This window comes from Neodiprion lecontei, chromosome 3 (assembly GCF_021901455.1).
Source record: "Neodiprion lecontei isolate iyNeoLeco1 chromosome 3, iyNeoLeco1.1, whole genome shotgun sequence".
Classification (NCBI taxonomy): Eukaryota; Metazoa; Arthropoda; class Insecta; order Hymenoptera; family Diprionidae; genus Neodiprion; species Neodiprion lecontei.
This window is the reverse complement of record NC_060262.1, coordinates 38,223,301-38,238,342: the sequence shown is the minus strand read 5'-3', so window position 1 is coordinate 38,238,342 and position 15,042 is coordinate 38,223,301. Positions and strand designations below refer to the sequence as shown.

Genomic DNA, 15,042 nt, shown 5'->3' with positions numbered 1-15,042 from the left:
TTGCGTTAGTTTCTACGATCATTCGCACGACAATGATTTGTAAATTCAAGAATCTCGATTTCATCTCGGCGGGGTGAATAATCGCATCGGGAAAATATCTAATCGAATATAGAATAAATTTAAAAAATCGTATAAGAAACAAGAAAAACAGCTATTGGGTACTGACCTAATTTCTTCTTTCAAATTGTGTGTAATGTCTGAAAAGATTTGTCAACGAGGTTCGAAGAAGGAAAGAATCGATAAACTCGAATCATTTATTAGAACTCGTTAATTTCGCAACTTCGATATTGTCTGAAATTTTAAATTCGTATTCTGCAAATTAAACCCTTTCAAACTTACTCCAAAGCTACGAAACAGTGATTTTTCGTACAACTATTCGTCACGTTAACGTTGCTAACTCCAGCCTCGTACCTAAGAAATATTACTCAAGTTCCTACATGTCGTAAAAATTGGTAGGGAATTTTTTTTCTTCAGGGAGTCTGTTACTACGACTTATACCTGTCCTCACGGATACAGAAGAATCTACCTTCGCATGTGTGTCATGTGTAGCCCTACCTGCGCGCCGGCTTTTACACGCAAAGGTACGAACAACCCGGCCTCTGAACTGCAGGCTTCCTGGGGGTGGCAGCGGTAGTCAATGTGCGGTAAACCTGGGTCAACGGACCAGCGGTTGCTCGGCAAGAAGCATCGTAGCGAGAAAATAAAGCCCAGGGCCGGGTGCGGCGAACCAACGAACCGTTTTCCTATTCAATTTTGCATACAAGTATCAAAATTAATACGAGCTTATAATTATTTTCACTTCAATCCTCGGGCGGAGAAACAGTTCCGTTCAAAATTTGAATGAAAAGTGTGAATAAACATTTTTAACCGTGGACAAAAATTCAGTGAAAGACTTTGGTCGACTCAAATCCAAACGAACCAGTGAAACAATTTTCTACTCTCTCACGGCACCGATAGATGGAGGAGCTTTCACACGGTTAACGTTCATGTCGTACAGATTTCCCGCTCATTATGAAGAAAAAAAAAAACACAGTTTTCTCGTTCAAATAACTGACGCGTCGGTGTAATTATACGGCCCGATGTCTTAATCGATATCGGCTTTCTTCACCCTCTGGTACGAGTAGATGAAAAGTAAACCCCGAGGTTGTTGAACCATCGTAACCCAATCGATTTAAGGAACATCGCTACTTCTGCGAATAGCGCGATCTCAAAATTATATTGTAAAAAGAAAGATCGCTCGGCTTAATTTCACCAACTTTTGAACCGGTGTTTCTCAGGTTTTTTTACAAAGTTGCAGTAAAGTCGTTAAAATATTAATTCAACCAGGATCAAGATTTGGAACCAGCGATAATTTGATACTTAAAATATATATATACCTTCTCAAAAATAGAGAACAAATATAGAAGGTGAATTAATGAAATACGAAAGAATTTATTTTAGAACTTTGAGACCTGAGAAAACTCAATTTTTATCCTGAAACTGATCTTGTGCACTTTCATCCGCACATCTGCTCCTTTCCTGTGATTTAAAAATCTGCATCCGCATCGTCGGCGTGTCCTGCGAAGGTCGTAGCAATGTGAATTACTCAGGAGGATGACGTCAAGGCGTGCGTATATTTACCGAAGCCATTATCAACGCGATCTTTGTCCGTTTCCGTATTTCGTCGATAAACACTGTGTACGTCAGTGAGCACAGCAGCATTACAGCTCTATTGTGTCACGGCCTCGTGTCCGGTTTAGCTTTTGTCATATTCTACTACCACAGTGTGGCGGAAGTTCCGCCTGAGCCCGTGCATTTGCGTCCTGACAAAAATACACAAACCGGAGGGAATGAGGCAGGAATCGTTCTCTTCACGGCTGAGCAAAGTTAAAATATAATTACAATGGTTAAACACGCTCGATCTAAGGAATATCAACACGATCAGATCACGTTTACGTAACGTTCCACATGTCCCGAAATCAACGTTACTTCGGTAAGTACACTCGAAAGTACTCCGATTATTTTACTCTCTTAACGATTGACGCGACCGATTCCGGATTAAATAACATGTGCTTTAAGCTTGTGAACCGATGCAATGGACATGGATGAACCGTGTGCATCGGGATGCGGAGAATGAAGCCGAGGCAGGGAAGAAGCGCGATAAGGTGTTGAGGAGGCTGGAACCGCGAGTGAAATAGTAGGAGAAGGCGAATGTAATCAGGAAATCAACTGTCAAAGACAGCTGGTCGCCGTGCCTCGTGACGAAGGTGAAACCAACACGACGAAAGCTGCGTGTATAAGTGGAAGCATGTCTCTGTTATCGAGCGACGTGAACGACGCCAGTAACGGCGGGGATAAATCGGAGTGCGCAAACGCCGCTCGTAGAATCGAGTCGCGCCCTCCGAGACCGAAGCTGAGAGAAATAGCACGGTTCTGGATAAACTCGTTGAGAGCGGCAATCTATGCCGGGGATGCCGGAGTCGCCAGGGTAGCTGGCATCGCCGGAGGAACGCCCGAAATGGGCAATCTGCAGAGCGATGCCAAACGGAAGAAGAAGAACCGACCGAACGACGAAACCGGCAGAGCCCCGGATTCCACGTCGAAACTCTCCCAGAGTCTGGATGAGCTGGACCAGCCCGGTCACAAGGTCGCCTTCGAGAAGGTCCAGACCTCCGGCAGAAAGCAGAAGGCACCGAAAGTGAGTCTCTTTTACGATCAATTCGATCACGAATATCCTCTAGGATGATTCGTGACAGCTTTTTGCTCGCTGCATTATTTCATAAAAACTTACGATTAAGCCTAGAGAGTCGCGCACTTGTTACACGCTAAAAAAAAAAAGCTGTTCAAACTATCGCACTCTTTTAATACCGGAGTCACTCATCTTGCACAGAGTTCGAGTCAATGTTGTTTCGTGCAAATTGATGGAGAAAGAAAAACCGTAAACTAGCGTTTTTCTCTGTCAAGTAATATTCTTGAATTCTGGTCAAGTTGGGAGCATAAATTTTTCACACCGTACAGACGAGCGGAGGAAAGTCATTGTATGATTACCTCGTTTACCGTGTTAAATATAGTTAACATGTAACATGATCGTGTATCTTGTAATTAGTGTGTTTTACTGTAGACTGAATTAACTCACTGGAAAGAATGATCTTCGTACGCAATCAGTGGTTGTTGAACTTTAGAACAAGATAGGGAACAGCTATACGTATACAAGAAAAAATAGGTACTATAACGAATCTGTTGAAAATAAACTCAACGTACTAAAGCAAATAAGTACTTGCGATCAAGTCTACGAGTTCGTTTGACTCCAGGTATTATCTTTCAAATCGGACCAGGGATTAGTGTTATTTTTTCAAAGAGATTTACACTTTACTCAAAAATCAATTCTCCGTTAGTTCAATTCGATTGATTAAAATTTAGATGCGAATTTGAAATTCCCTGACCCGATTCTATTTTCGTATCCTGGAGATTGAAGCTTCTTTTCGCAATTACATCAGTTCACAGGCCGTATATAAATTGGTACGTTTATACATTATTTTGTTATACATATAGCGTGTAAATGCGGACGAGTCAAGATTTCCGTGAGATAAATTTTTTGGTCTATGTACACTAACGAGACGGTTAAAAAGACTACACGATCATCACGCGTGGCGTTGGTATAGGTTTGTATACGCGTAATGTAGAACAGTTTGAAGCTGTGCGAGCTAGTATTGCGCGGCGAAGATACTTTACTACGATTGCCTCTGTCAACCAGATGCTAGTACCACTTTGAGAAAAAAAAAAAGAAGGCGAACAAGAAGGAACCGTCACTCGCCATTTACCATTCACGCTCGTACGATTTCTCTTCGCACTGACAGGCCTCACCGGAAAATCCCGGATTTCGAGACGGTCGGCGTGACGAGAAGGAGGAAGAAGAGGCAAAGGACGTCCTCCACCCCGATGTCGGGGCTCCTCCGGAATCCGGTCCTGTCCCCCCACTCCAGCCTCTCGAATCCTCGCTTCCCCCGGACCCCTGGGACCGCTCGGGGCCCGTGGGACCCCCACCCACGTCCCTCAGCGTCGGCTCGGAGGGGCCTCCTCTGCTGGTCACGGACTCGTGGCATCGCGCGAACAAGAGTCTGGTTACCCCTGATGTGCCCACGCCGCCAAGCCAGGAGTCATCGTCCAGCGACAGCGTTTTCACCGATCCCGGCGGCATGGTCGCAGATTCGGGATCCCTGCCTCCCGTCAGGGACGAGCATCCCCTGCCTGCCGATGACAGGGACGACCGGACTAGAACCCGATTCACCGTCGCCAGGCACAAGAAAATCGAACTCCCGCCAGCCTCGCAGCGAGTCAACGGTGAGTATCAATTTTCATCGATTTCACACGGGGTGCAAAATCTTTGGGAAGTACAATTTTTACGTTACAATTACGGCCCGTCATCCAGAACGATGATTTTTTATCCACCTGAAAGTTCGATCCTTCAACTTCGATCGAGAAACGAAGTCCTGAAGAGTTAATCTGACTTTACATACGCTCCGAAAGAACGAAATGGCGAATTTGAGGCTAAATACTCCATTAATTTATTATCGGAATCCAGAATAACCGGAAACAAAGTACGCGCTGTTGCCAAATTGCCACCCACGTTTCAGCCCCTCTTCCGATCAAAACAGCGTCAATTGTTATGGCTTCCGATTTTTTATGGGGGAATTGGCCGCCGGAGTTTTCGAATCGTGCTTTAACGAGCGAGTTTTATATGCGGTTTATTAATTCTCATAGTCGCAATTTTCCGCGAACCCAAATTTTCGTAAGATAAATTGCCGATAATAAAATAGGGAAACAAAGCGATTGAAAGGTTGTAAGCCTGCGATGAACGGAGCTGATTCCGTAGCACGAATATGATGGCCTGGCTAAAGCAATCGGCAGAAGTGCCCGGAGGCTCTGGCGAAGCGAACGGCTGCTTATAACGGTCCAAAACTCTAAACTCTAACGATCCCAACGCTGCGGGTAACATCCTCATTGCCGATATTCCTTATGCAGCAGCATGATCGTTACGTTCCAGGAGGCGTGCCTAGCAAATTTGCGTCGAAGGTATTTTTTTTTTCTCTCTCTCTCTATTAGCTTTTGTTCGACTTCTACAGAACGCGACTTTTTCGTTCCACACAAAGAGAAATTTTTATTCCGGTTACCGCTCAGTCCTTAACTATTTTCATTTTTTACCAGAATCGAAAAATATGGTTCTAGGTAGAAAATGAAAATTAGTTTTCTAGCTGTTACCGGACAATCTAGTATCTGTTACTATTCTTTCTCATTAAGATCACTGTCGCTATATTTTTTTGTAATTGTTGCGAAAATTTAATGCCTGTGCGAGAATAAATTTATGTTAAAGCCTTATTTAACTAAAACAGTAGAGTAAACCGAACAAACTAATTTGGCGTTGCAATTACCAAAAAAGGATCGACAATAGCGCAAAATGGTTACGTGTACCTCGTTTTTCATAATGCCAACAATATTCAAACAGTTTTTTCAACGATACCTGTTTTACTAAATTTTTCTAGTTACAATAACAAATGAAATTTTTCTCAGTGCAGGTTTCATTCTTAAGTGAAAAAAATAAGTCGACGTGCGGTAAATACTCGGAGACTTGTGCATTGATCGAGATGAGTTGAATGTTATGACGTTACACCCGCGCGTGTGAAAAAATCCGTTAGGAAGGAACGGCTTTTTCAACTCTCGCCTAATTAGCAAGCTCTTATAAAAAATAATTGCCTCCTGCTTCTTGTACTCGAATCTCGCCGCTGACGGTATCGCGGGCCTGCTAACTGTTTTCGCATACGTGACCGACGCATCGATGATTATTATATGTTTATACATTAATTACCCGCCGATCGTTCAACGGTGAGAATCAATCAAACTTGTCAGAAAATCATTAACGTCTGCTCTTTCTTGTTTTCGCTCCGTACCTATTTCTTTTTTCCTTTTAACTCTTTAATCGAGACAAAACCAAATGACTTACAATTTGAATATGTATATGTATATGTAATTCATTTTTCCAGATGTAGATTGCTTTTAATCAATTAAACTGTTCGTTTAACTATTGCGGAAATCTCCAACAAAGATACGATTATGGCCGCGTTATTGCTCGGGCATTGAAAACAAGTCCAATATCATCCAACAGTTCCGTCATTCATGGACACAGCACACTTGTTGCTTATCGTGACCTGTAACCTCGCTCCACGTAGTGTACGACGCAAACGGTGCCTTGCTTCAGTAAAAGTTCTCGTGCCCGACGGTATTTTAAGCTATAATTTATGTTGCCTGATTCGAGTTCTCATAGGTGTGCTTAAATCAAATTGAAAAAATCATTCATTAGACATCCATTTATTAATTCTTCCATCAATCAATCACAAACTTTCAACGGAAGCTTTCAACGGATTAATAATTATCAAACATTCGCGCAATTTTTTCACCAATTTTCCTTTATCAATCGGTCTGAGAAGTTTCTGTTTAAACATTACGTCTCTTTAGATTCAACAGAAAAGTTTGCTCAATTAAACGAGATTACGTATGAATTGACGACGAGCAAGAAATTATGGTAATTGATCGACTTTGAGCCCGTTGCGTCATCAACTGTTGCTAATGAACAAGTGCATGTGTATCTCGTTCCACAAGGAAAACACGCGAAGTTCCGAAGCTAAGCGTTCAAATATTATGCCCGAATGACTCGTCCTCTGTTTGGATACGATTGATGGGCAAAGTCGAAGGTAAGGGTGGGCAGATCGCTATCTGCCGGTACAGGCTTACTCACCGAGTTCACACAACTACCTTAATTTTCGCAGCTTATCCTAATCCTCCCTAGTCGTCACGATGTGCAAATAAAAACAGTCCTTGACACATCAGTCGTTTGTTGGTCTTTGATGGAGTAGCACCGCGTCGGTTTCCTCGGTGCTACAAGCCCCATAGTAAATTTTTCGTTGTCTCCTGTGTCTTTTGTGTCTTCCATGGAACTGAATTGTTGAGCAATAAAGAAGCGAATTCGAAACCAGCATTGTCATGCTGCTTGATTTGTGTTCGCGAACCGACACTTGGACTGCGACTGACAGGAAGAAAACGGATAGTGCATCCCGCGTTTATCATATTCGCATCCCGTTTTCCATCCCTCTCTATCCCATTCCCACTTGACAAGATGGTCTGGTACAAACGGAAGTCCAGGAGGACTCACGTGGCGTCTGTAACGATTTCAGGATCGACGCTCAACGCCGCGACACCAACATCTGAAACTTCACCCCGACGTCACAGTGCTAATGAATCACTACCAACTGAAAGCAACGTTCTGCGACGAGTGGCCAGCCTCACCCTGGACCGAGCCACCGTCGAAGGACGATCCAACAACAGGCCCAGATTCGTTCCGGAAAAGCTCGACTTCCGGTTGTACGAAAAATTTGAAGGTAAGTTTCCATAACACGTTGTGCTCTGAAAAAGACCAAAATTTTTCTCCGAATCTTCATGTCTAGGATCAAATCGTACAATAAAATGGGCTCAAGTTCGTGTCGTTCCAATCGTAAGAAATCGCTGGCTGAAAATACTTGTTTCGTGTATTTTTCTGAAATCCGATGCCAAGTTGTGAGTGAATCGATTTAGTAAAAATAAGAGTGAGAAAAGAGCATCAGGATGATAGAATCGACAAATACTCACCGACCACGTGATTTGACGCATCTTCCCCATTTTCATTTCCTGAACACCGTCATTGTCGACACATATTGCCTACATATAGTTGGAACAGGTTGTCTGTAATAACAAACGGCATCTTAACAGTCTGATAACGGTAACAGGTTGATAAGCGTTATGCCAGAGCGGGTGTGCCTTAGTACCGAACCACATGTCGCAGAAGCTGATCAATTTGAGCTCTAAGTAATTAGCGGGCCGGAATACAGTTCTTCCAAACGTGTCGTTAGAGCGTCTGTGAGATCAGCAGACGGCGAGGAGTAACACCTCGGAAAGCAATAAAACAGTGTCCACGACACGTCACGTGTCTAATTATCACGAGACTGAATAAATGAATACGCAAACGACTTAGAGAGTCGTTATTTAATACCGTCTGGTCACGGATTCGTAGTATGGTGAAAAATTGAGCATGAGTGTGTGCGGTGCACGTAAATGTTTATCGTGACACAGGGCTTCCATGAAGTGTACTACATACCCATAATAACGGTGCAGTGTATGACACCCTTCCATTTCTTGGGCAAACGTCACTGATAAGGTGGAATGTAATCAACCGGTGATAAGCTCTAATCTCGGTACGACCTTGAAAGTAAGTTCGTTCAGAAATTCCTGGAGCAATGAACTTACCCGATTTCTTTGCACTCTTTCGTCGATCACACTGCCGTGATTGGCAAACTGCCGGATCATCATCCGCGGTTGTTACCCATTAGCACAACATCGTCTGGTTCATCGTCAGCCGAACGCCAGACTCGCTGTTAATTTTTGATAACGAAGTCAGCCCAGTGAAACTTATACGGCTGGAGAAATAAACTCATGGAATTTCCTCTTATCACCGACATGCGTACGCCTCTGTAACACTCATCGGATGCCGTGATTCAAGGGTGCGATCTGAACTCTTGTGTGAATTTTAATAACCAAGCTGAGGTTGGCGATGGGCGCTTATGAGAGACCGACCTCTTCGAGGTGAACGTAGATTTTATCGATGAAGGTGAAAGGGCTTCCCAACAAGATGTGCGTGATGCCGGTTGAAACGACTATGCTGACGCCCCTTCTCCAGGACCGCGTTCGCGTTAGTCGTAGACAGATGCTGATGCACCCCGGTTTCTTGGATCATTGGAACCTAGGAATCTTTCGGACGAAAACGCGAGCTGCTGACCTGTACTTCGCTAAGAAGAATGGGGAGAAAGTAGAGCAGGATGAATTACGAGAAAAGTCGGACGTTATTCTGCGGGAAATTTACCAGGAATTCAGACTCTTCAAAAACATTGAAGACATCGGTGCCAAAAACATCACCATGGTTCTCACCACAATAATCATGACCGATGACATACTCGCTCGTGGTTTTAAAAGCAGAGAAGGTCGGTGTAGGAATTTTTTTCTATCTTTTTAACACGCTGCGCAGCCTTGTTCTAGTATTTATACACTCTCCTCAAGTCAGCTCAACATTGAACTTCTGGTGAACCTCATCATGTCACCTTTTTCATCCGGTGACGTGAAATCTTTCAATATCAAGAGTAAAGCTCCAATGACACTGTATATGTATAACCGCTAAATCAAAAATCCATCCAATTCACCGAAGCACCGTCTTCGACCATTCATCGTTCTCACAACTATTATCCTCGATCACCTGATGACAATTCTTACTCTTGATTTAACCGTTATCGCTTTCATTAAAGACTTCTCAAATGCTTTTTGAGCGTATAATTAGTGAAGGTTATAAATTTATGGTTAGCTCCGATTCTTCGTGACTCGCTTCGGAATCAACATTCAAAGTGTCCGTAGTGTTCTAAGAGTATAAATCGTGAACACATCCATACCGACGTCTGCATCAACTATCCCCAAGCTATTCAGGCCATTACGCCTCGAAACATGGTCGTATCGTAAAATCAATCAATAAACGATAAAAGTGTTGAAACCGCATTATCGTCTTGTCACGAATTGAAATAGACTGGCCTAAATCTCACCGCTAAGCACTTCGACAGTCACTGTATAAATCTAAAAAGAAAGGTGAATCTGGGGTAATCTTGGGCATTGACAGATCCTCCATAGATTTAAAGTTTCAACGTTGCCTTTTCAACAAATTCCATCATTCGGATAACTTTTTGAACCTCGGTTTCTTGGACCCCATTGTTACAATGAGATATTGAATCAGTAAAGGTGAAATGGCACAGTGAACCATGTTTCGCAGGCAAGCCAGAGACCCACACTACCTGCCCACCTGCAGTCCAAGCGAAAAATGGTCGTTGACTAAAAACGTCTTTGTGCGTGGGCCACCCTGTTCACCTATGGACACGTGAGGCAGTACATGTGTAAAGAACAACGCAAGCATTGAAAATGTGTTGGTATTGAAATAGGATACGGGATAACGTTCGCTTTTACCGTCACACAAGTAAACGCGTCAGTATATAGCAATGGGTACATATGACAGGGGGCACGTGACGTTTACACGAAACAGTCGAATGCGTCACGTGGTCCAAGCAGTGTCCCAAATCTCCCATAGTGCTGTAAACGGTCGGATTCTATAGCAGTTAAAAGTCTGTTTCGAACGACGAGTTTCCCGCGGCGTGGCTGGCGTCAGGATGAGGTAAAAAAGCCACCATACTTGACAGTTTTACACCGTTGCTTGATGAATTCATCAGCTTCAGTGTTGACCTGTTGTAGTTTCTCGTACCAAATCGAGGCGACAAAAAATATAAAGATCATTCGATGATACCGGAAGATGATCCCACTGCGGTACCAATTTTCTCCATTGTTCAAACGTGGTTTACAAAATTGATTACAAGCATCAAAGTTAAGCCTCGGTACTGTCCACTGATATAAAAGTTTTATTTCGTACCGTTTTTTTTACGAAACATGCACGAGTTGAATTGAAGTCACGAGTGCTCATTTCGAGAAGTGACTGTCAATCGATAAACTTTTCACCGGTATCGCGTTCGTGTTGTAATACAGTGTCGGACTGACACAGGCGCATCATTTAGGCGCTATACGTATACTGTTACTAACTAGAATCGATCTGAGTCGAGGTATTAGATACGCCATCAAGAACCGCTGTAACGGTTGTAAGAACTTCGGCGGAAAGTTTGAAACCGAACAACGAAGCAGCTGTTTAATTCCAAAGAGATCTGTGGTCACTGTCCAATCAGTCTCACCTTTTCATCGGCCTCCGTGCCAGCCTAACAATGAATTTTTTCAACCCGTTTCTAATCACTGTTGCTTCTCGCTGTACAGGACAACACCTGATGAACTGGTTCGTCGCCGGGCTACCGGATCACCTGAGACACCAGCTGACGGAAGGTGATCAGAAGAAACTCGGTTCCACCATCTGTGCCCACCTGGTTGCAGCTGGAGTTCTTAAACCACTATCAGACAGAGTTGCCGCAAAGGACGTTAATTTCACGGTATGAAAGTGATCTATGTTCAGTTGAAGTACCTACCCTTTTCTTGAATACTTGACATTTTTTCGCTGAATGATTTCGTTCGTGTATTTAGCCAGACCTGATGTACGAGTGGTCACACCAGGAATCCCCGCTTCCGGTGATAACGAGCCCGGGTAAATTGCGACGTGAAAGCTGGTCCCCGGAAAACATGCGTCGTCTTGAGGAGGAACTGAGCGCTCTTCGGAGCGAGGTGAGTCGGTTACGGGGGCTGATAAACGGCTACGAGAAATTGGCGATTGGTCAGTCAACGCAGACATCACCGGATAAGCTATCGCCTATAAAGAGCTTTGTGGAAAGTGGTAGATTCACAGCCAGTCCGATTGACGACTCCCTTGAATTTTCGGAAAAGTCCTTTTCTCAGAGGTTCGAGGACTCCAGATATGACGGGGTGCCAGCTGCGTTGACACTGTCGCCGATTTCTGAGATCGAGACATCGCTCGATCAGTGGACAAGCGAAGAGCATCGTCCCCAAGGATTCTCGTCACCGAAGGAAGACCGCACTTCCGTACCTAGAACGAAGCCGGTGGTGGAGAATGGGAATAATCCGGAATTATCTTTCCTGGCAAGAAGATTTAACAATATGAAAATACAGGACGAAACCAGTAACGAAAATACGAATCTCGATTTTTCTCTGGCCAAGATTAGCGCGGATATGACTAAGCTTACTGAGGAAATAAACAATTTGGCGATGGTTGACGATGCTAGGCAGTCCACCGATAGTTTGATTCTCAAGGATTCTGTCAATGATGATATCAAACAATCCACGATCGTGGAGACCATCAATGACATGGTCATTGGCCCGCCACTATCTCCCACTATCAAGACGTCCGACAACCTGCGTTCTGAGGTCACAGAATCTACATCTCACTCGGCGGCGCCTGAATCGATGACCATACAAAGCCCAGAGGACGATCGAATACCTCAAAACCCAGTGACTCAACCTCCACCTCCACCTCCTATGCCTGACATGCTCGAACCTCCACCTCCAGCTGGTCAACCGATGGTTTCACCACCCCCGCCTCCACCTCCTCCTCCTCCGCCGCCTTCAATGTTCGATGGAGAACAATTGACAGCATCAGAAATGGGTGCTGGTCCCCCTCCTCCTCCGCCACCGCCACTCCCGATGCCGGAAGTGGAGGTGGGACCTCAACCACCTTCGATACCGTTATCGATGGGTCCTCCTCCACCTCCGATGCCGGGAATGACGGCTCCTCCTCCACCCCCTATGCCGGGAATGATGTGTCCTCCTCCACCTCCGATGCCAGGAATGACGGGACCACCACCACCTCCAATGCCGGGAATGTTGGGTCCTCCACCTCCTCCGATGCCAGGAATGACGGGACCACCTCCACCTCCTCCCATGGGTGGACCCCCACCACCACCGCCTCCAGGGGGAATGATACCACCGCCTCCACCGTCTGGAGGAAGTAGCCCAAGGCCCTTTCCTGTACCTCCCGCTGGCGGATGGAATCCTCCGGGAAGAGCGAGTAAGTCTTAACTTGTCAACTTGGGTAGAGAATGCTCGTTACAGAAATCTTGGGAATTGTGCAATCGCTCTTCGTTTTTCATATTCATTTTCATCCGTTAGCTTTACGGAAAGAGCCGTTGAGTCCAGTGGTGCCAATGAAACCCTTATATTGGACGAGAATACTGGTACCCGTAACGATGGCACAGAAGCAGGATGTTAGTCCGGATTCTCCTACGCAGGTAAAGAAAGGATACTTTTAATTGTACTTTTTTTCTTTATACGTCATTCATCGTTTGATTGAAACGTCGAGTTTGACAGAATTCTCGTAAAGTCAGAGAGTTTAATATTCAGTCAATTATCATCTATCCGTAAAAGATAGTAGCTGCAAAGTGACAAAATATTTATCCACAAAATTCTATACACAGATTCCGCTGTGGGCACAAATAGAAGAAGAAAAATCATTGGACATGACAGAGTTTTCTGACTTATTTTCACGCCAAGTAATCGACCGAAAGCCGACAAAGAAAAAAGACGAGGCGGATAAACCGTCGAAAATTCAACCTGCCAAAATATTAGACAGTAAAAGATCGAAAATGGTTGGAATACTGGAGAAAAGCTTGCACGTCGATTTCTCCGAAGTAGAGAATGCTGTGTACACTCTCGACACGGCCGTTGTGAACTTGGAGGCTTTAAAACAAATTTACGAAGTTGTAGGTACCAAAACATACCCCAACTTTGACCCCATTTCAAAAATGATTCAAATTTCATACCGTTAATATCCAAGTGATCCGCGCAAGTTGAAACTTATTGAAATATTTTCCAGAGACCGTCGCCTAAAGAGCTCGAAGAAATAACCGCTCACGAAGAAGCCCATCCTGAAATACCACTTGACAGGCCTGAAAAATTTCTCAAACAATTATCATCCATACCACATTTTGCTGAGAGAATAGCCTGCCTGATGTTCCAGTCAGAGTTCCAGGACGCGATATCGAGCCTCTCTTCGAAACTAACGAACCTTAGATCGATTTGCGAATATCTCCGGAATTCAAACTCGTTGAAAAAATTAATGGCACTGATATTGACCTTGGGGAACTACATGAACGGTGGTAACCGGATGCGCGGACAGGCCGACGGATTCGGCCTCGAGATTTTGGGAAAGCTAAAAGACGTCAAATCAAAGGTACCAGGCGTGACCTTGCTCCACTACGTGGTGAGGGCCAGACTGGCACAGGAGGAATATCAGAACCTCGACGAACCCTTGCCGCTACCAATTCCGGAACCAGCCGACGTGGAAGCAGCCGCTACCATCAATTTCGAGGACTTGACTAAGGAGTTGGACAAACTTGGAAAGGAATTGGAAGGTGAGTGGACGTCAGCTTTTGTCATCGCAACCGAAACAACATCAAAGAAAACTTTGTCTCTTACAGCTTGCAACGTTAAGTACAAAATGGTTGCTGATTCGAACCCCGAAAACGTGGGTCCCTTCAAGGAGAAGATGGAGGCTTTCCTTGGCAAAGCTGTAATCGACCTTGCCAATGAAAAGGAAGGCTTGCAGGAGGCTAGACTTAAATTCAAAACTGTTATGCAGTTTTATCAGTACGTGCCTAAGGGTGCGACACTGGATACGGCCGATCCCCATGACTTTTTCGTATTGTGGCTGAGTTTTTGTAAAGACTTCAAGGTGAGCAAAATCGGTTCAACGTTTTCAAAACGTAAAGCGTGGTGCTCGATCGGTGATTTAGATTTCTGGGAATTGTTCTGATTTATTCATCTTGTAGGACATATGGAAAAAGGAGCAGCAACGATTAGCTAAGGAGCGTCGTGAACGGGCGAAAAAAAAATATGAAGAAAAACGACAAGTGGAGAAAGTGAAGAAGGGCAACACAGGATTGAAAGCTAGAATTCAAAAACTCGCGAAAAAACAGTAGCTGCATAAGCACACAGATAATTAAATATGAAGGGTTTGATAAATTCGATTCTGCATTCCAATTTTCATATTAGCTACCTAAACGTAAGTATGGGAAAACGAAAACGAACAATTTTGTCTTGCCGAATATTGCCAATAAAGTGCATCGCAGTCTGATATATACACACATATATATCAAGGGAGCCGCTCTACGAACTATTTATACAATTGTAAAAACTCTACAAACCATAGGCATTGCTCTCAAATTAATTGTTATTTCTATTGTTCTAAAGTTATGCTGTTAAATTGTACATAAAAAATTGTAAATACATATTTATTGATTGAAAAGTGAGGATTTAATAAATGCGTTTTATACAAAAATGATGAGACGAAATTGGTGAAATTACGGTATTCAAATTAAACTTACGTACGCGTGTTCGGTAGAGGGAAAGAAATACAGTGAACATGTTGCTGGAAGATGCGGAAAATGTCAACTTTGAATGTACCGCGCTCCCTGAATTCGGTTGCCATTCACCAGGCGCAAGTAT

General features: G+C 44.0%; 1 protein-coding gene across 1 annotated transcript; it reads left to right on the top strand.

The window, feature by feature from the left end:
* The first annotated feature begins 1,380 nt into the window (after positions 1-1,380).
* Positions 1,381-14,869, top strand: LOC107226461 (protein cappuccino). The gene is made up of 11 exons (XM_015667282.2): positions 1,381-1,972; positions 2,059-2,677; positions 3,837-4,320; positions 7,206-7,409; positions 10,912-11,081; positions 11,173-12,607; positions 12,709-12,827; positions 13,014-13,298; positions 13,412-13,949; positions 14,016-14,269; positions 14,367-14,869. Exons 2-11 carry the CDS (start codon positions 2,288-2,290, stop codon positions 14,514-14,516), a joined length of 4,029 nt encoding a protein of 1,342 aa, XP_015522768.2. The 5' UTR covers positions 1,381-1,972; positions 2,059-2,287; the 3' UTR covers positions 14,517-14,869.
* The last annotated feature ends 173 nt before the right edge of the window (positions 14,870-15,042 follow it).

Coding starts and splice junctions, on each gene's coding strand:
- LOC107226461 (XM_015667282.2), top strand. CDS start 2,288: ATGTCTCTGTTATCGAGCGACGTGAACGACGCCAGTAACGGCGGGGAT. Junction 7,410..10,911: donor GTTGTACGAAAAATTTGAAG/GTAAGTTTCCAT, acceptor CTCGCTGTACAG/GACAACACCTGATGAACTGG. Junction 14,270..14,366: donor GTTTTTGTAAAGACTTCAAG/GTGAGCAAAATC, acceptor TTCATCTTGTAG/GACATATGGAAAAAGGAGCA.